This window comes from Nothobranchius furzeri, chromosome 1, assembly GCF_043380555.1.
Source record: "Nothobranchius furzeri strain GRZ-AD chromosome 1, NfurGRZ-RIMD1, whole genome shotgun sequence".
NCBI lineage: Eukaryota > Metazoa > Chordata > Actinopteri > Cyprinodontiformes > Nothobranchiidae > Nothobranchius > Nothobranchius furzeri.
Window position 1 is genome coordinate 83708581 of NC_091741.1, and position 21430 is coordinate 83730010.

The 21430-nt window shown below is 41.2% G+C and overlaps 2 protein-coding genes across 13 annotated transcripts in view; both read right to left on the reverse strand.

The window, feature by feature from the left end:
* The window catches only part of mcf2a (MCF.2 cell line derived transforming sequence a), a 34618-nt gene extending 30840 nt beyond the window's left edge, over nucleotides 1-3778 (reverse strand). The window contains exon 1 of one of the 5 annotated variants that reach the window (XR_008562876.2): nucleotides 2625-3775. Coding sequence is in view for 3 of the 5 variants with exons in the window: in XM_054739222.2 (XP_054595197.1) it covers nucleotides 2625-2739 (115 nt within the window). In the remaining 2 variants the exon portion in view is untranslated. Of the gene's footprint in view, nucleotides 1-2624 lie in introns of all 5 variants that reach the window. The other 4 variants (XR_011520464.1, XM_054739222.2, XM_015949097.3 and 1 more) reach the window with 4 other exon arrangements.
* A 748-nt stretch (nucleotides 3779-4526) lies between these two features.
* The window catches only part of atp11c (ATPase phospholipid transporting 11C), a 100812-nt gene continuing 83908 nt past the window's right edge, over nucleotides 4527-21430 (reverse strand). For 2 of the 8 annotated variants that reach the window (XM_054739215.2, XM_054739219.2), the window contains exons 13-31: nucleotides 20796-20966; nucleotides 20256-20461; nucleotides 19551-19622; nucleotides 19389-19462; nucleotides 19203-19306; nucleotides 18943-19124; nucleotides 16714-16980; nucleotides 16429-16606; nucleotides 16246-16348; nucleotides 16018-16163; nucleotides 15751-15810; nucleotides 15175-15302; nucleotides 12013-12148; nucleotides 11853-11918; nucleotides 11622-11725; nucleotides 11392-11548; nucleotides 8886-8994; nucleotides 6466-6497; nucleotides 4527-6218 (exon numbers count right to left, since the gene is read on the reverse strand). In XM_054739215.2, coding sequence (XP_054595190.1) covers nucleotides 8890-8994; nucleotides 11392-11548; nucleotides 11622-11725; nucleotides 11853-11918; nucleotides 12013-12148; nucleotides 15175-15302; nucleotides 15751-15810; nucleotides 16018-16163; nucleotides 16246-16348; nucleotides 16429-16606; nucleotides 16714-16980; nucleotides 18943-19124; nucleotides 19203-19306; nucleotides 19389-19462; nucleotides 19551-19622; nucleotides 20256-20461; nucleotides 20796-20966 — 2259 coding nt within the window. In that variant the 3' untranslated portion in view covers nucleotides 4527-6218; nucleotides 6466-6497; nucleotides 8886-8889. Of the gene's footprint in view, nucleotides 6219-6465; nucleotides 6498-6914; nucleotides 6953-8885; nucleotides 8995-9688; nucleotides 9780-11391; nucleotides 11549-11621; nucleotides 11726-11852; nucleotides 11919-12012; nucleotides 12149-15136; nucleotides 15303-15750; nucleotides 15811-16017; nucleotides 16164-16245; nucleotides 16349-16428; nucleotides 16607-16713; nucleotides 16981-18942; nucleotides 19125-19202; nucleotides 19307-19388; nucleotides 19463-19550; nucleotides 19623-20255; nucleotides 20462-20795; nucleotides 20967-21430 lie in introns of those variants that run through there. The other 6 variants (XM_054739217.2, XM_054739218.2, XM_054739220.2 and 3 more) reach the window with 6 other exon arrangements.

The window sequence follows — 21430 nt, forward strand, 5'->3', positions numbered from 1 at the left end:
GGTCAATGTTTACGGTTTTATTATACATTGGCATTGGCTGACATTTGTCCTTAGTAAAGCAGATTTAAAGTCAGGCACATCCTTGGGCAGCCCAGTGAATGTATTTTTACCTTCAGTAATAACATTTGCATAATACTCTAAATTAACTTTATTTAGGTGTCAGGCTTTAACACTGGACAAAGTCAAGATATAACAGTTAGTTGAATTCAGAGTTCAGAAATTAAATCAGCTTCAGAAATTTTGTGCATCAACTGATGTTATTAGTGACATTTTGGCTGAAAATAAGGTGAGAAATGTCTGGATACTGACCGTGGAATTCGGCCCATTAACTCATTCACTGCCAGCCGTTTCCTGACTGCCAGCATTTTGACTGTTTTTTGATGAGCCACAGAACATTGTGCTCCACGATGCTGTAAACGCCAAAACTACAAAAACAAAGAGAAGACTCACTTCTTACGTTGGGAAGAATCAGCGTGTGTCTAGCGTTATACATTCTTTCATAATCTGTTGTCCAATTGTGAGCCTCACTTTTTTCACAGCAGTGTCCCAAAACGATCTCCTAATTCATACATTTTCTGCTTCCTGACACGTGATGTGTGACGTACGCGGATGAAGACCAGCTTTAGAGATGTGGTGTTAATTCTCTTGGTGCGGGGGATCATTCCCACACCCGCCCCGTCAAAAAATGCAATTGACGACTTTAGTCATCAATGGCAGCAAATGAGTTAAAATCAGCAGTACACATCGGCCATTGGCTGAACATGTCCTACACATCAGCGTTGGTATGGGCAACAGAAACACCAATATCGGTCGACCTCTACTGCACACGGTAGCTTTAATGCCAAAGTTTTAAACTAAAGTAATTTCATGCTGGAAATGATTGATTCATAGCCATTTGGACATGTCTCAGAAATAACTTCATGCCTGATTTGTCAGTACTCTAGTATGCACTGTGAGTGGCTCTCCGTTACTACCACGTGCAGTTTCAGTTTAATATTTGTAAAAGTGAAAGAGTTCTAGTCATTCTTGTGTGGGATAAGGTCGCTGAGCTCTGTCAGGAGGTGGGCTGACTTCAAAAGTTAATCAGTTGTAGAAGTGTAATGATTACGGTCTCTGAGATTCATATCAGTAGTTCATGAGAAATGTTGCTAAAGAATAAATGAAAGCATGTGAAAGTTTCATCAGTAGCACTTCACAACCAAAACTGAGGCTTTATTAGACTTACCCTGATTTTCAATTCAAAGAACAAATGCTGTAAGTAATCAGACAGTGAGTCATTTGGTGTCAACAGTAATGATAGAGCAAGATGCAATGTTCATGATAAAAGTAAATCATATAAATTGGTAGGAAAGTGATTTAAAGAGAAACCAACAATTCCAATGATTTTATAGGGACTGATGTAGATAAATCTCTTCTTACAAACTGATGAAACACCAGGGCATCATGCTGCTTTTGGGTCATGGGGCTTCATTTTTTGTTGCTAAATGAAGCTTTAAATGCTGAGCGGATTAGAGTGGTGGGTGGCAGAGGTCTGGTAGAAAAGGGTGGAAGAAAAATGGCTTTTCTACCCACTGGGATGCGTGGGAGCTCGCTAGATCAAAGAGCTCTTACTGGTGATGCAGGAGAGGAAGCCTTAGATTTACCTTCCAACAAAGATCTGGGTTTGAATTCTAGTATAGCTCAGGTAGTTCTGGAAGAATTCTTAAGAAATTGTTGCATTATAATGTTTTGTCATTTGCATCAACTGTATGCGCAGATATCTTCCTTTTGGTTCATTTCACCTCATCTAAGTGACTTGTGAATTTACACACGTAACTGTATGGGCAAAGTTTTAGTAAATGTTTAAGTAATTCAGGTACTTTTTCTGTAGCAGCCTGAGCTCCAAACAACCTTGGTTTCATTTTTACTTGTGTATTGGAAGCATATGGAATATCAGTTAAAACATGTGAAGCTTGTTATAGAGAACAATCAAAGGAGACCTCCTAAATGTTATCCTACAACCGTGATAGGAGTAAAATCAATGGGTGTTAACCAGTTCTAAGAGTTTATGGCATTGTGTCATGGTTCAACACAGGAGAGGCATTTTCTTAAGCGTGTTAAAAGAATATGACAACATTTAGGTTGTCAAAGTGAATAAGTGCTTTTATGACAAATCAAACAAGATTATTCTTCTCCATCGTGCCCATTACCTTGAGCTCTTTTTACATCCCAAATACAGTTGCATTGAGTTGCTATGCGTGTTATTTATGCAACCTCCTTTTTAGATTTTATTAGAATTACTTGTTTTCTTTTAATTCATGCATGTCCCATTTGCTATCCACAGATCTGATATTAGAGCAGAAAATCATACCAATGGATCAAAATGTTTCCATCTGTGATGCTTAAAATAGCTGACATAATCCCTGCAGTAGCTCACTGCTGTAGCAAAGCTGCAGGAACTGGTGCATCAGTAAAACTGGCTCACCCAAGGTGCAGTTCCTCCTCCTGCAACAGCTCTCACAAATGTCAGACTAAAAGGAACTCTCACAGTAGGCTGCACCGTGTTAGATAATGAGGGATGATTCGAGATCAGGTACACAGTAGTGATGAAAAAGCCTGAGGTGTGACGGCATTGTGTTACTTACGCTGCAGAGTGCTCTCTAGCTGGGAGCCAGCCTGCAGAAGGCAGCGGTAGCTCTCCATCTCCTCCTTGGATTGTTTGGCAAGCTCCCTCTCCTCCTGCAGTGAGGCCGGGCCCATTTCCTCCGATTCGGACTCAGATCTGGCCAGGACAACTGACTCTTGTAGGAGGTGATGACAGAAGTCCAGGCCTCACATCTTCCTGAGGCTCACACAGCCCCACATGGTGTAAGTTTACACAGGCCTAGAGGCGTTATGACAGGAAACCGTCTGTCCATATGCTTCCAGGATCCAGATGAGACGTTTCCCTGAGCTTACGGCTTCTCCTCCTGACCTTCGGCTGCATACGGAGTACCTCCACACTGAGCTGGGCAGCAACACTGCAGCAGAAGGCCTCCTCATTGGCAGAGAGCTACAGTTCGTTGACCCATTGCTGCTCCAACTGGGTGTGATGTCTTTTTTGTCCCCTCCCGGTTAATACACTCCAGTGCAGACTGTGTGTACTGCTCTGAGCAGCACTTCAAAACAAACACAGCTCCATCTGGCCACGGCTGTCCATCTCCCTCCCCTCTCTGAGAATTAGTGCGTCAGCTCTGCACCGAGAAAAGCTCAAGAGTCCTGCTCCTGGCATGCTGCCAGCTCCCTCCCCACTTTTCCTCACTTCTTTTCTGGGCTGACTGTATGTAGGCTGGACCATTGAGCCGTCTGGCTACCATGGTAGCCTCTTTCTCCAGTTTCACTAGAACAGATGCACCGCAGGGAGAAAAGACCTATTGTTAAGACCAAAAGGAATCTACCTCTCTTTCTGCCAAACAAGTGTGGCCGATGTGAAACAGCATTTAATGTTTAAAAATCACATTCAATCCTCAGAACAAACATGAAAGGGTGTCATTGTGTGAAGACTTGTTACAGAGAGCCTTTCTCAGCTCAACTCCTACAGTTCAGCCTACATCTCAGATTGGATCAGTGCTCAGTAACTCTATACAGACTAGGGACTAACGTGTGTGTGTGTGTGTGTGTGTGTGTGCGCGCACATGATGTATGTGCATGCAAAAGCGCCTATGCAGCAACTCAGTTTGAGGTTTTCTTGCTATGAGGCCACACACAGAGCAGAGTTAGAGCAGCAGCACGCCATCCTGATACGCAGCCACTCAGCTGATCCAGCTTAGCCTCTCAGCCATCTCATTACTGCACAGCATCTGCTTAGAGTGGCTGAGCGAACACACACACACACACACACACACACACACACACACACACACACACACACACACACACACACACACACACACACACACACACACACACACACACACACACACACACACACACACACATCTTTACATTAGATAGAATCGGCTGCAACAGTATAGCTTTTGTGACAAATCACAAAGTAAATTCTCTTTAAAACATTCTTTATTTCAGGAAATCTTCAGGCTTTTTTAATATACTTGTTTCATTTTAAAGAGGTACATTCAGCTCAGAGGTTTGGAGTGATGAAGCTGGACGCTCTGAAGGCTGGAGGTGGCGATGGGGGGGGGGGGGGGGGGGGGATACCCTGCCTGAGGTGCCTGAAAGCATCCAGCTCCACCCTTCACAGACAACCACACAGCTTCTCAGAGGTTTTTTTCTTTCAGTTTGTTTTTTATAATTTATTTTTTAATAGAAAAGTGTCTGGAAAAAGTTGCATTAAAAATACAATCCATTCAATTAAACATTTCATTTAAACAGGCAAAATATTAGATTTTGACATACTTTAAGCTCTGAAAATAGCATTTCTGACTTAAAGGTTTTGATTTTTATTCGTTAACAAAGCAGGCAGCCCCGTCCTGTTTGACCCTTCACACCCAGAATCGCCAACACATCTGGAGGGGACACAGCATCAGCTTTTCACAACATTTATAAAGTGAAATCAGCTCAGCACAAAAAAAGTCTGTATAACTTTAATTTGGCCTTATTTTTAGATTTGATTTGCCAGATGGCACAATTTTAGTCTGACTTTAGTCAGCAAAAATAGTTTCTATAATAATCGGTGAAAGAAAAACATTTAAGATGAACATTTAATGGTTTTCCATTTTAATCTGAGACCTAGGTCACCTGACAAATGTGACTCTGAGGTTGATACGTACGCTGGAAGGGGCTGCCCGTCACACAACGAGAACCACACACACCAAGGGAACTGGCACAAAGCTGAACAATCTTCAGAATTAAAATAAAATAATGAATCATGTCATTAAAAAAAATACAATTTGCGAGTAAACACACACTTAATATGTGAATGTTTGTGGAAGATAAACAAGAAGTAAAAATGTAGAACAAGAGTTCAAAAGTGCCAAAAATCTCATTTAGATGGAATGCATAAAGAACTGTGTAAAAAAGTTAAAGACGGACCAAAAAGGTGGCAAATCCAGGAGATCCAAGCAGAAAGGGTAAAGCCCATGTGGCTTTCACACTTCTGATTCTGCTAATGTTGTTATTTTATACTCCAACTTCACCTGTAGCAGCAACTAAATCATGACAATGAAAAACTTTTAGGCTCTAGTACACCTGTGTGTGGGTTATTGGTTGTGTAATCTCTTCTAATCTAACTAGTAAGTGCGTGTGTGTTCAGGCATAGATAATGTGCCTCAATCATCAGAATTACAACAAACACACCAGTTTCTTTAGTAGTGCAGAAAAAATGTCTAACCGACCAGACCAGACACCTTAATCTATTTAACACGCCTCTGTCACTTTACGGTCACACTTGTGAGGACCAATCTGATCGCACAGCGTTCATCATCTTCTGTATTTGGCTTTGAGCAGACGCTAATACACTTATCGAAGCTACCAAGCACACAGAACATATATTATTTTTTTTCTCTTAAATAACTTGAGGTTAGAATATTTAGGTGACAATCCTAACATCTTATTAGATGTATTGCATAAAAAACAGGACTTTTTGGATTCAGTGGTAGTATGGCCTCTAGTAACCCCTCTTACATCCAATATCAGATGTAACAGCACGAAATAATCACTTTGATGTCTACAAACCACGTCTGTGAGCAGATTTTAGTTAAATTAAAACTGCATTCAGTAACTTATTTGTTATTCATCTGGAATGGTTCAGATTTGTAGATTTTTTTTCAGAAATATAAGAAAAACTATTAAAAGAAAGGTGAACAATCCTTTAAAGTAGAATAACCTTGTTGTTAAAATACAGTAAAATGCAGGAAACCGTGTCTGAACACAGGTGTTCTTCTGGAGTCATGCAGATGTGCCATTCTTGGAGTGGATACACAACTACTCGATGAAACAATGTTTCATAGAGAGCTACTGGCAAGGCAGCTGCGTGTGCGTCGTTTTAAGCAAATAGTTAAAAAAGAAAAGTAAAAGAAGAACTTGTGTTCATTGTCCAGGGTAGTAATAATAATTAAAATAAAACTGGCCACTGCCCTGCAGACATGCGTTGGGCAGTAAAAAAAAAAAAAAAAAACCTCAAACTGACATAGCTCCAGATCTTCTCCCTCCTTTAGAAAGCAGATGAAGCGGCAAGTCCTGGCTGCCTTTCACTTCTGCTCATTCAGGTGCTTGTAGGATAGAGGTGTGACGGCTGCAATCTGGAAGCAAGACAAGTGGACAGACTTCAGTTTGTGTTTGTCATCAAGAGCTGGAAAAGACCCAGAAAGGAAAGATGGTATGAAATCATCCTGAAGCATCAGAGAAAAGAGTGATTGGAAACACAACACCAACCTAAAGCCAGAGCAATCACAGCTCCCCCTCCACCATTAATTATCAATTATCCTGTTTTTATGCAGGCCAACTGATCTGTTGAAGCTCAGCAGACACTCAGTCTGTGAGGTTTACCTGGATGTTTGTAGAAGGGCACTCTTTGACGGCTACAGGAAGAATAGAAATGCAGGTTAAAAGTGTAAACTCTTGCAGAAAGCTTTGTGATTCAGTTAGGCAGCCAGTGACACGTGTGAATACTGGTGGTAGGGTGAGACCAGGCTCCATAACTTACTCACTTTTAATCCAGGGGAACAAACAAAAAGTCAGACACAAGCTAATTTAACTGTTTAACTGAAGAACAGGGTGCAGAAGCACGGTTTATATCAACACTCGGCTTTTTAATTACAAAGATCAAAACAGTCACCACCTGTTGTGTTTTCTCTGACGTTTTCTTGTCTGCCCCCTGTAATAAAGCAGCATTTGGAGCTGGAGTTACATCAATAGCATATCATGCAACAAGCTCAAGCACAGCACCCATACAAGATGTCCATTACTGATACCGATGACCAAACCACATCACAAACCTCCGGTGTTGGAGAAGTAGTATAATCCCAGACCAGCTCTGACACGGACACAGAAAGACAAAAACTGACACATTCAACCCTATTTAGCAACCAAAATAAAAAATGGTAGGTGACAGAAGCTCATGCAGAAAAATTAGCTGGGCATCCACAGGAAGGCTGAAAGGAGCATGTTTCTGAACAAAACCCTTAATAGAGATGCTGCCATGTGTTACATAAATGCACCAGTTTACAAAAGCAGGACAAAAATGGGGAGATGTAGAATAAGTGCATCTCTTCAGCCAGCCCATATCAGCTCACACAACATACAGGTCCTTCTCACAAAATTAGCATATTGTGATGAAGTTCATTATTTTCTGTAATGTACTGATAAACATTAGACTTTCATATATATTAGATTCATTACACACATCTGAAGTAGTTCAAGCCTTTTATTGTTTCTAATATTGATGGTTTTGGCGTACAGTTCATGAAAACCCAAAATTCCTATCTCAAAAAATTAGCATATTTCATCCGACCAATAAAAGAAAAGTGTTTTTAATACAAAAAAAGTCAACCTTCAAATAATTATGTTCAGTTATGCACTCAATACTTGGTCGGGAATCCTTTTGCAGAAATGACTGCTTCAATGCGGCGTGGCATGGAGGCAATCAGCCTGTGGCACTGCTGAGGTGTTGTGGAGGCCCAGGATGCTTCGATAGCGGCCTTAAGCTCATCCAGAGTGTTGGGTCTTGCGTCTCTGAACTTTCTCCACAATATCCCACAGATTCATTCTCTATGGGGTTCAGGTCAGGAGAGTTGGCAGGCCAGTTGAGCACAGTAATCCCATGGTCAGTAAACCACCATTTACCAGTGGTTTTGGCACTGTGAGCAGGTGCCAGGTCGTGCTGAAAAATGAAATCTTCATCTCCATAAAGCTTTTCAGCAGATGGCACCCCAGACCATCACTGACTCTGGGTACTTGACACTGGACTTCAGGCATTTTGGCATTTCCCTCTGCCCAGTCTTCCTCCAGACTCTGGCACCTTGATTTCCGAATGACATGCAAAATTAGCTTTCATCTGAAAAAAGTACTTTGGACAACTGAGCAACAGTCCAGTGCTGCTTCTCTGTAGCCCAGGTCAGGCGCTTCTGCTGCTGTTTCAGGTTAAAAAAGTGGCTTGACCTGGGAAACGCGGCACCTGTAGTCCATTTCCTGCACACGCCTGTACACGGTGGCTCTGGATGTTTCTACTCCAGACTCAGTCCACTGCTTCCGCAGGTCCCCCAAGGTCTGGAATCGGTCCTTCTCCACAATCTTCCTCAGGGTCCGGTCACCTCTTCTCGTTGTGCAGCGTTTTCTGCCGCACGTTTTACTTCCCACAGACTTCCCATTGAGGTGCCTTGATACAGCACTCTGGGAACAGCCTATTTGTTCAGAAATTTATTTCTGTGTCTTACCCTCTTGCTTGAGGGTGTCAATGATGGCCTTCTGGACGGCAGTCAGGTCGGCAGTCTTACCTATGATTGCGGTTTTGAGTAATGAACCAGGCTGGAAGTTTTTAAAAGCCTCAGGAATCTTTTGCAGGTGTTTAGAGTTAATTAGTTGATTCAGATGATTAGGTTAATAGCTCGTTTAGAGAACCTTTTCATGATATGCTAATTTTGAGATAGGAATTTTGGGTTTTCATAAGCTGTATGCCAAAATCATCAATATTAGAAACAATAAAAGGCTTGAACTACTTCAGTTGTGTGTAATGAATCTAATATATATGAAAGTCTAATGTTTATCAGTACATTACAGAAAATAATCAACTTTATCACAATATGCAAATTTTTTGAGAAGGAACTGTATAAAACGCGATCTGGCCTCTGAAACATCACACACACTTTTGCGGCTTTCATCAGAGCTAGAAACAAGAGGTGCTACAGCGGGGTTTCCCTGGAGGAAGCGAGTCATCGATTGGCTTGAACAGCCTGAAGGTGAGCTAGTACCTGTTTAAATGACCGTACGGGACTCTTCTGAAAAGGTTCTCATAAGCAGCGGCCTGACTGGAGACTGGGGAACCTGGAGGCCCCCTGCACTCGACTGAACCCGCTTCTTCTAAAAGGGGTGAGGCAAAAGACACCGTTGACTTCACTACACTGAGAAAAAGAGCACACTTCTTCTCCATACGGTGCTCGCTGTTGCACACAGACATGTACACAAACACATAACAGTCACAAACGTTATAAGTGTGAATTATGAAACACGGAGACTTTCTAAAGACTTTCAGAGACAGGTTCAGAGTTTTGAACTGAACTGCTGAGGCATATCTGAAGTTTCAGACAAACAGAAACAAACAGTGGCCTGCAGAGACTGGGATCCAGGATGAGGTTGTGGACTTGAGCCTCATGCAGTTAGGTTTGGGTGCTCTGATGTGCTGCAGTCACCTGACCGGACATGCGGAGGCAGCAGGCATTGGAGCAGCAAAGGCAGCTGGGAGGAGACATGGACTAATACAACTGGGCAGACAAGGATGGAGCACAGACTGCATGATCTCAGCACAGACACCCTGTCTTACTCCACACTTCTGGGAAAACACCTTTACTCCCAATTTATTCATCTAAAACAAAGTATCCAGGTCAAAGTTAAAAAAAAAGCCTTCAGGTCCCGAGCGGACTTGATCTGTCCAAAGTGTGGGACTACAATTAGATCTATGAAACACCAGGACGAGGTAACTTATGGAGTAAGGACAGTGGGAGAGGAAGGACACAGTGAGTAAGAAAGCTTAGTCGACAGACAGAAAAAAGGAGACCTCAGTCACTCCATGAGAAGCTGTGAGTGCTAGCGGTCTGTGACAACATGAAGATAGTAGAGGTCCCCGAGGACGGAAGGCGATGCTTCATCTTTGAGGCCAGAGAGGAAGAGAGAGACAAATAAGAGGGTGAAGGAGATCAGAATAGGTCCAGGTGACACACAGGCAGCTAGAAAAATGAAACAGGGAAGATTGAAAATGGACAAAAACAAGATTTTAAAGCTGTTTTTGTTTAATAATTAGAGGGCACACGTACTACGAAGCATTTATCAACATAAACATAACAAATTATGTGTAAGAAAGACTTTTTAAAGCGGGGTTAGGGCATGTAAATAAAACGTTAAAAAACTTTAGCAAAAGAGGTAGAGCCCAACAAAATCTATTACAGTTTTGCCTAAATCGATCACTATCTTTTTTTTGTGCACACGCTCCACCGCAGGAATTTTCTCTTCCTGTTTTGTTTTGTTTTTCAGGTTTGCTGTGTGTGCTTTATGTCTTAGACTTGCCCATCGTGCCTCTCGACTCCGCTATCTCGTTCTTTATTCATTCTAAGGTAGAAGGACCCACTCCAAAACGAGATGGCTGAAGTGGTTTTACCCTCCTAAAACATACGTCAATAAATACATTTTTTTGCATTTAAATTTTCTGAATTCTGTAATTTTTTATATTGACATTTTTACCTAGCTTTTAACTAGGTCAGCAAAAAAAATATAAATGTACTCAGCCATATTATCTTGTATTCTAGTCAATTACATGTTAACATGACTTCGTTTACAAGTTTTTTCCTTTGAGTTATATTGTGCTCTAAACTTTGAGTTTCATGGTAAATGTATTATTTATCTGCAAGGCACTTCTTCACCTCAGCTCACCATAATGCTGTCCCACTCAAATTCTGGTAAAATATTGTGGAAATGATTGGACCTGAAAAGTTGTAAATACCCAAGGACCTGAGACTTTCCACAACAAATAGACTCACCTGTTGGCTATACACATAAGTCAAATAGGTACATAAAAAAACTATTAAAACAAATTTCTTTAAATTAACTTGTCTAATCAGGAAAACTACCTGAAAAGCAACAAAAACAATTAATATAATCAAGACACCCCCCCCCCCCCCCAAGCAGATTCATTATTATTACATGAATACAATTCTAAGAATGATTTCCTAACTTTTCGTTAATCCTCGTCTTTTAAAACGTTAGAATATATTTGGTGATTCATTCTAAAGTAACAAAAGTAAGTCTAATACAGTTTGGGCCTCCCCCACACTTCCATCACTAAAACATGTCAGACTACAATCAATCAAAGTCCACAGGGATCAATTAACATTAATTTATTAATCGTGTTTATCAGGAACTAATAATGGAACAATATGTGGATCTCAGCTACCACAAACATTTGGTTCCATTTACCTTGACAAGTGAGAGTGTCAAACGATTTTCTGAAACTCAGAATCTCTTAATTATTTCATGAGCAGCTTTACAGTAGTCTAAGGACTACACAAGCTGGAAATGGGGGACATAAATATGTCCTATAAACCTCTTTGAATTCATTTCAAACCACTCAAAGTATCAACAAGCAAAAACTAAGTCCCTAGAGAAGCAAACACTGACATCGTTGAAACAAATGCATAGTGTGTGTGTGGGTGTGCGTGCGTGTGTGGTAACATGAGAAGTGTAAACGTGTGTGTATCTCTGTTGTACCTTTCGAGTGTAAGGGCCCCGGGGGTTACGGAGTACCACAAGCAGGATCTCTGGCAGTAGGCTGAGCAGGATGAGCAAGATGATGACCAGCCATGCCGACACAGAGCTCAACATGTTGGCAAACACAAAGTACAGACGCTGCTGCTTCATGAAAGGCCTGAAGGAGAGGAAACACTTAGAACATTTCTGCAAAAGCAACTAAGAAGAGGACGACTGGGGTGGTTTCTTACCAAATTATTCCTCCCCAGAAGAAGCTGAAAAACACGTAGAAGGCCAAAGAACCCCAGATTACAAAGTGGTTGATCCATGTCCAATGTCGTGTGTCCAGAGCCAGCTGCAAAAGGAGAAGAAAATTCCTTCAAAGATCAAGTAAAACCACCTCAAAGGTTTAACAAATGTCTCTTTAAGATATCTCCTCTCATATTTGCTGATAAGAAAATATCTAAGAGGTGTTAGCTTACCTTTAATGTAACAGTAAAGACGAGCACAGTAAACACAATCGTTCCATATGACCAGTTACCAAAAACCTGGAGACAAATATGGAAAAATAAGAGTCAGTGAATGAGAGAAGGCTAAACCTTTTAAATCTCACAACCGTTTACAAGGTGGCTGAAATCTAACCTGTCCATTGTCCTGCAGGGCTGGATTACTGAACAGGAATCGAACACCAAAGAAGAAGACTAAACCGTGGAAAGCTCCAAGACCAGTCCAGTAGAGGAATAATCCCCACCGCAGCATGGCGTTCTTGGCATTCTCACTAGAAAAATACAAAAGGAATCATGGATTTTTGAAGGCAAATATTTTTTTGTTGATTGTAGTTAGGAAACGTACATTTTAGGTTATTAAAGCACAAGTCACCGCCAAATCAACCTTTTTTGCCAATAAACTACAGGAGTACCTGATTGAGCTGTAGACATATGTCGTCATTATTTTAGCATTGTAGTTTGTCTCATTTAAAATATAAATACTAAGCCAAAAACCGATATTGCACTCTCTTCAGAACAAAATCTAAACTCCTTTTTAATCAACCATGGCTATTGGCTAAAACGATAAACTGTGGCCCTGGTGCACTTCAACAGGTGTGCGATGCGATGCCTGTCCAAAACCCCAGTACAGTACAATAGGTCAGCTCGGTGCCCTAGTGGTACAAGTGTGACAGAGACAGATTGGGGTTCAATTCCCAGTTGGGTTACCAGACTCTAAAATGGGCAAGATAGCAAGATACACCGTTTTTCAGCCATATGTAACCTGGTAGAGTTGTATCATCACACTGTGTGTGTGTGTGTGTGTGTGTGTGTGTGTGTGTGTGTGTGTGTGTGTGTGTGTGTGTGTGTGTGTGTGTGTTAGGGCTGCAACAAACGATTATTTTGATAATCGATGAATCGGATGGGGTCTCCACACGATTAATCGATTAATCGGATCACATAGGGACATTTTTAAAAACTGCTAGGGAAACGTTATTTCTCTTCTTCCTTCACTTTATTAAACACAACGTTATTAGAAAACAGTTCAATAGCAGAAAAACAACATGCCTTCACTTAAATTGTCTTATAAGGTGTATAGACAGAGACCCTAAGCTACACCTATCTGTGACCTAAAATGCTTGGTCCAAGTTAAACAGCTTAAAGAGCAAGTCACCCCCAAATCACATTTTTTTTGCTGATAAACTAAATTAAGGAGTGTCTAATCATGCTGCAGACACGTGTAGTCAATAATTTGGCAGTTCAGTGCATCTTGGTTAAAATTCAAATATTCTGCCTAAAACTGTCAGTGTTGCGCCGTCGTCAGGGAAAAATTCTGCACTGTATTTGAATTTAAATCTGCTACCGCTATTGGCTAAGAGGTATGCTATGATGTCATCTGGTATATTATGATGTCATAATGCCATTGTGAGCCTGTGTGTGTGTGTATTTGTTAGCGGCTCCGCCCTCTCGGTCTGCCAGGCAACAGCATTTGTTGCATTTTTCAAACATGAAGTGGGAGTGAAGTAAGTTTCTTGTAGGGGGTGACTTGCTCTTTAAAGAGCAAGTCAACCCCTACCAGAATCTAACTCCACTCCCGCTTCATGTTTGAAAAATGCAACACATGCTGTTGCCTGGCAGACCGAGAGGGCGGAGCCGCTAACAAATACACACACACTCAGGCTCACGACAGCATTGTGACATCATAATGTACCAGTTTACATCATAGCATACTTCTTAGCCAATAGCAGTGGCAGATTTAAATTAAAATACAGTGCAGAGTTTTTACCTGACAACGGCACAACACTGCCAGTTTTAGGCAGAATATTTAAATTTTAACTAAGATGCACTGAAGTGCCAAATTATTGACGACGCGTGTCTGCAGCACGATTAGACACTCGTTTATTTAGTTTATCAGCAAAAAAAAGTTTATTTGGGGGTGACTTGCTCTTTAAGGGCAATTCTCATATGTTTTGTTTGATCTCATCTGTAGACATTTATTATAATTGGGGATGTCAAACAACTAATTTTTAAATGTAATTAAACATAGGCTGTGAATTAATCAAAATTAATCACTATTTCCAAAAATGACTGAAAAAATACCAAATAAAACAAAAGTAAATGAATGCCATCCTCCTTGCGATGATGCCCTGGGCAACTGCCATAAAGTCACATCAAGAAATGCTGCTGATCATTCCAATGATCCCAAATAGACTCACATTAGGCCACATGAAAGCAACTGAACCCAAAAATATATTAACCAGAATATAACTGCACTCACACAACACGCCTGCAGCAACAGTTAGGACTCCTCCCTCCCTTTTAAAAACGTTTTCACTTCTGAGGACATTGTGGTTGTAAAACCACATGTTAGTTGTCTGGCCCCGGTGTGATCAACCAGTTTCTGCGGGAATGTGACGGCGGAACCGGTTCGCAGCAGCTTTTGGAAGAGTTGTGCAACACAACGAATCGATGACGCAATTCGTTGCCAACACTTTTAGCAATCAATTTTCATCGAATTTATCGATTCGTTGTTGCAGCCCTAGTGTGTGTGTGTGTGTGTGTGTGTGTGCGCAGCAACACAGGTGATTTCAGTTAAAAATTAGGCACTGCTCTACGGGGAAGGTACACATAGCTCTGCATCTATTGCGGCTGTGCTGAACTCGTTGCAGGTAAAGACTCACGCATGAACCTTGCTTTCTCTTAACTGCTTCCTCTTGTTAGTTTGTTTTAATGTATTTATTAACTTTTATTGGTCTATTGCGGCTGTGCTGAACTCTTTGCAGAACTCCTTGCAGGAGCTCACAGGTGTGCCATAAAAAGGGAGACCAGGACTCACTGATCAGAAGGACCAAACACCTGTCCAGCACTGAGTCGGACGGCTGGAGGCACTGGGCTGATTGGGGGAAGCTCGAGTCATCGTCACTACCTGGCTTCATACATGTTTATTTGGTTAAGACAATTCAACTTCCCCCTGGATTTTAACTGGTCTCCCTGCCCTGTGTCATAGGCACAACCTGCACAGACTGAGCTTTTATATGGGCATTTAGCTTTTGCAATTATTTCTAATAAATTGTCTATTTTTGAAGTGATCTGATTTTGTACTACATTGTCCACATTAATACTGGTTGGTCAGATTCACTTCATGCAACATCTTGGGGGCTGATCTTCGGGTGTTACACATATATAACTGAGCATTCAGGAAAGTTTAAACTCAAATAAAAACCAATGAAACTAAATTTACCCTTTTAATTGTCCTATGAAGTGTAAATAAAAACATTCACCTGTAGAGGGCAGCGTCTTCTATGAGAAAAACATTCACCTGTAGAGGGCAGCGTCTTCAATGAGATCCTCAATGCTGATGCGCTGCTCCAAAAGGCTGTAGGCCAGGATAGGCATGGAGGTGAAGCAGATGTTGTACATCGTCAGATAGGCTGCATCATACAGGGGCTGGGATGGATGGACCAGGAGGAGGTAATGAGGAGGGATGGGGCAACCAGGGGTTAATTTTATGGAGAGGACTAAACTCATAGAACCATTTTAACACACTGTCATAGTTACTTTTACACATATCTATATGCTATACCTAAACACCTATAGGTGTGATTTTTAACATGTTGCACTAAAATGTGTAGAATTAGAGATGCAATGCTTTGTGCTCCATTTCATAACAGGCTGATGTAACACACACGTAACCAAGATTGCATCATATTCTAGTAGAATCTGATTGCTCTGTAATTTGTCAACAAAGCAGAAACAAGCCAGGGCTGGTAAGGGAGAAAGCTTGAAGGGAAGAGTGTGGTATTCAGGAGGATTAGGAGCTACGGATTTAGGAGCTCTACCTCCTTTAAATATTCAGACTGTTTCTGAACCTCTGTGTGAAATTGGGAATACTCACTTGCTGGGAATATCCACAGAAAAACTGGTATAAAAACTGCGGTAGGATGAAGCAAAGATTCTGTGGGCAATACAGAAAAACAAATTAATACAATCAGTATAAAATCTGAATAAATCTGTTATTTTGTATTCATTTATCAGCTGAACTTGATTAAAATCAAATTTGTGAAATTAACAAATTAATCTGAAATCAGATTAACTTTTTGTTGACAATCCAAAAACTTTCTCAATCCTAAGAAAAAATTATCCAAAGAAATAGTTTTCCTACCTTGTAAAAGAAATACTGCACCAGGTGTGCGATGCGATGATAATACAGATGGCCGTGAGCCAACAACAGTTTCTTGAGGTGTTTGAGTTTAGGGATAGCATAATCGCTGTTTCTCACCGCCTGCCGACCTTCCTTACCCTTGATGCCTGGAACACCAAGAACAAAAATTATGACGCGATACATTCGCCCCAAAAATGTACAATTACTTGTGGTTGGAGAAGCCCTTACCAATGCCAACATGAGCTTCCAAAATCATGCTGACATCATTAGCTCCATCTCCAATGGAAAGAGTGATGGGACTTCCTTTAGAGCTTTTCACCATTTTAACTATCTAAGGGGCAAACCAAGACACATGTAACCAGGTCAAGTGAGATCACTTAACAAAAACAAATGGTTCTGATCATTTCTTACCTGTGCCTTCTGTAATGGAGCCATGCGGCAGCAAAGAACAGCTGTACAGTTTTGACAAATCTGTAGGAACAGGTCCTTGTAACTCCTCATGTTGGATTCAGAGGATGAATTGAGCACCATAGATAAAGAAGCTCCATCAATGATAAAACCATAATCCTGGTTCGACGCAAAACAGACCCTAACACAGAGAGGAAGAAATAGGTTAGTGCTTTAAGTTTCAGCTTAGAGACGGACGGACGGACGGACAGACAGACAGATCAATGTAATTATTTCAGCAGTACCAACCTGGTGCCACCTGCCTTTACCGGTGGAGCATCCTGAACAGCTCTCTTATGGTATTCACCCAAAAGTTCATGAAGTCGCTCCTCACGCTTCCTCTCTCCATCCTCTAAAGTACGCACAGTGAGCTCCAACAGTTCTGTTTTCCTCTGGAATAAACCACAGGCATAGCAGGTAGACTTGGCTGTCTCCATCTTGTCCCCCGTTAGGACCCAAACCTTCATCCCTGCTCTCTGCAAAGCTTCCATCGTCTCTGCTGCCTCCTCTTGAAGGCTTTGGAACAAGAAAGCATTAAGAATTAAAAATGATCAGACACAAAAACAGTCTCCTCATAACTCAATAAGCCTAAAGCACATATGTCAGACACAAGGCCCGCGGGCCAGATGCGGCCCGCGGAGCATTTTTATGTGGCCCGCGAGATAAATATCAAAAATATATTAAAACTGGCCCGCTGGCCGATTTTACCGCAAATACTTCGACTCCCATGATGCTTTGCGGCGCCAGCGCGGAGCAGACGCGCCCCCTCCTTTGTGTTTTTTCCAGCGTCTGCTGCCGGTGTCTGCAGCTCCGCTGTCTCGGACAAACTAAACACTCCTCTCACTCAGCACCGAGTTCACTCAGCTGTTTTCTGACGAAGCCCAGAAACGGAGATTCTAGCCGCTCAGTAATGTGTTCACGACTGAAAGAGAAAGTTTTCCAACTAACGTCCAGACAGAGCTGATATAACTCCAGCGAGCAGCGACACGCTCAAACCAGCACGGCTCTGTGGTTGTGTTTCCTCCCCGACACACAACAACGTGGTCAAGCTGCTCAGACATGTTCAGCAGCACAAACCTATGTGAGCACCTGTTGTCATCCAATGTTGTCATTATTATGATGAAGATGAACAAAACAACAGGAGTCTCCTCCTCAGCTCAGATCAACCCCATGATGCAGGTATCTGGCTGGAACAGGTGAGCATCACAGTAAACCAGTGGAGCAAACTGAGCTTTAAGTATTTTGGTTTTATGCTCTTTTTCTGCTTCAAAACATGAAAGTTAACAGGTGAGATGTTGCATTTTCATTTAAGATAAAATGATATTTTTATGTTGTTGTTGGCCCGTGAGAAAATATTTAACCTACAGTAAACAGGAAGTGGAAAGGCTGCAGATAGATGAATAGAATAGAAAATCCCTTTATTGTTCCTCAGTGGGGAAAGCTAGACGTCACAGCAGCGATGACACGTATTACAGGAGAAAAAAAAATAAGAAAAATGAATAAACAAGAAAACATAAATCCTGAATAGATTTTAAAAATGCTGATTATACCACAAGTAATGAATACCACTGATGCCTTTTATTTAAAACTGACTTGCTCGTGTGTCATTTGGTTATTCCACATTCAGTGTTAATGCAGAAATAAGTTTGTTTCCTAATTTAAAGGTTCAAAATTGCATATATGTTGATAAAGAAAATGTGCAAATTTGCAGTCACTTTTTCAAAAATATTAAGTTTGGCCCGCGACTCCATCCCAGATTTTCATTTTGGCCCCGTGTGAGTTTGACACCCCTGGCCTAAAGCATATTTATGCCCTAAAGGGAAAAAAAGACAATAACATGTGAATATTACCATCTCAGCAGGATTAACTAGTGCATCTATTCATGATTTCACATTGTGATACGTTTTAGCATCTTGATTTTGCATCTAGACCAATTTCCTGTAATTCATAAATCTGTCAGATGATGCAGAGCTTCATTAAAAAGCCTGAGAATGTTGCAGCTGTTGCTGCTCCCACAACATAACTTTATGGATCCAGTTTTGTTGCTGTTTTCAAAGTTTGTGACTGGGTAAAAGTGATGTGAGCAAAACATCTGTATACAAGTGTGAATCTGATTGAGCTATTGGTAAATTGTTTAATAAAAATAATTTCTAATGAGAAAAATATAATGCACATTCATTTTTCTTACTGTAATTGTTTATTTTTACTTCAATTGTCACTAAAATAAGCCATCAGGCTTCATAACCTCTAAATCTTAAAACTACACAGCATGATATAACCACAAGGTGGCAGCATGAGCTCACATAAACAAACAAGAGACGAAATGATTACCAAGTAAAATATAACAAAATAAAACTAAGTAAAAAATAAGTTTACAGTGAAAAATAGAACAATTCACTTCAAGAAACAACAGCAGTCTATTGTGGACCTATGAAAACCTCTGGTTTAATGATTTTAGTGTGTTTATTCATCACCCACCGATCTTCCACAGCAGTAGCTCCAATCAGACTCATTCCAGTCTCCACCTGGTTGTAAACAGCCAGAAGCTTCTCCTCTCTGTCCTGCAGAGCCAGTCTCGCTTCCCTCAGTCCTGCATCGGCCTGAGCGTACTCCTCTTCGCTGAGACGTTTGTAGGCCACACACAGCGTCCTGTAACCCTCCTGAACAGCAGCACAGAAACTGTTACTCCAGGTAAACATGAAATAATCCTCAGAAAGAACAAGCTAGTTGTTACCCACCGTTGCATTGCGTTCTACATGCAATCGTATCCGTTCCACCTCCTCTTGTCTGACTCGAGGGAAGATAGAAGAGTCTGCTCCCTTACAGAAAAGCAGCATTTCGCCTGGACACAAAATTTACAATTGTACAGAAAAACCAGATTTGTGAAATCAGCTAAGCAAACCTGGCACAGGGCTGGAGCTCACCTGATCCAGATCTGACTATCACGCTCATTCGCCTCCTCACAGGGTCAAAGTTCAGCACATGAAGTAGATCGTACCTTTGGGAGACATGAAATGGCTTCTTTTTTTTGAAGAGTGCAAATGTAATAAAATGATCCTAATGCTTTAATCATATTATTGACTTACATTTCTACATCCTTATTCCTGTTAAGAATTTTCATGGTTTTGCTTTCCAGGCCCAGAAACGTGAAGCCGTACCTGCAGACGGAGACAAAGATGCAATATTACAAACTCTAGTTATGATGGATGATAGGACCAAGAAAGTGTTTTCCAATACATGAATTTGTGACATTTCATTGTTGAACATTTAACTCATTCACTGCCATTGATGACTAAAGTCGTCATTTTAAATCCAACCGTTCACTGCCATTGACGACTAGAGTCGTCGTTTGCATAGTTTTACTATGTGGGCGTCGGAACAAGCCCCCACACCATGAGAACAAACATCAAAGCTCTAAAGCCGATCTTCATCCGTCACAGGTCATGTGATCAGGAAGCAGAAAATCTATGTGTTAGGAGATCGTTTTGGGCCGCTGCAGTAATAAAAGGTGAAGTGTGAACCGGAAAAGCTTCTGCCGATCACAATTCCACAACAAATTACGAAAGAACGGATAACGCTCAAAATGCGTAGATTCTTCCTGATGTAAGAGGTGAGTCTATGCTTTGTTTTGGTAGTGTTGCCGTTGACATCATCCTAGCGTGCAACGTTCTGTGACTCTTAAAAAAAACTGTAAAAACTCTGAAAAACGCTGGCAGCGAAGGGCTTTTCTGATCAGGAAACGGCTGACATTTAATGAGTTAATTGATTCCCCCCCCCTTCTTTTTTTTTACCTCATTGCACCCTTGACCAGTGCTATCTCATCAGGTGAGGAAGCTATAAAGCCTCTCTCCTTTTGTGGTGGCTGGAGCACATTTTCATCTATCCTTAAACCATCCACCTGATCTAGATTGTCCTCTCTTTGATCCTGCTCTGTAGACTCCTTCACCTGGACAGTGTGGCAGAGACAAAGCGCACGCAGAAACAGCTCCTCCTTCTCCTGATAAAAATACACAAATACGGGTTATCACATTAAAGAAGCCCAGAAAAAGCTGTACAACTGATGCGTTACTGACTTACAGACACATTTGCATAGTGAAATGTTGCTGGACCTTCTCCTTTATTTGAAAAAGACTGAGTGATAAAGTATTAAGAGGTGCTTATGACAATATAACAGCCGCTCCCCCCTTGTGTTAACTGCATATGTTTACATGTCAAGGACGCTGCACATGGGCACCTCAGAAGGGTCTCTCCGAGCAATGAGCTATGTAATGGCCATATGTTAATACTTGTGTGACTTCTTACAACAGATGGTGGGACAACACAACACCCACCCTGCCAGCTTTCTGCTGAAGTTTGTTCACGGGTCCATCTGTGACACAAAAGCCGTCCAACTCGGAGCTCGCACCCCGATGCTTGTACTGGAAACCATCGATGCAGCACTCAATGAACTCCATGTTGTTCTGAGTCAGGGTGCCGGTCTTGTCTGTGAAGACGTACTCCACCTGCAAGGAGTATTTTTAGGGCAAACTAAATTAAATAACACATAAAGGACTCATATAAAAAATTAGAGTCCGGTGTAGCAGGTTCCAACAATAGCATTGGGTAATCACTTCCAGAGAAAATTACCTTGCATTCATCAGTTTAATAAGGCATTAAGTTCTAGCAATCATCTGATAAACTGAGTGTGAGAGCTCTAAAGCAGCACTGCGTTAGATTGAACTACAATCAAAAATAAAAAGCTTATTTGGAGTTAAACATTTTATGTTACAGAATCACACATCTCTCTTTGATTTATTTTTTTCCCCTGCATGAGTGTTTTTGTTGTCTATGAACAACACATAACACAAAACATGAATATAGTTCCATAGTTTTTGGAATTCTTCAATAATTTTAAACAGTTGAACACTTTAGGTGAAATGTGGTGAAGGAACAATACATCAGATGAAATTAACTTTTCTGAGAAAAT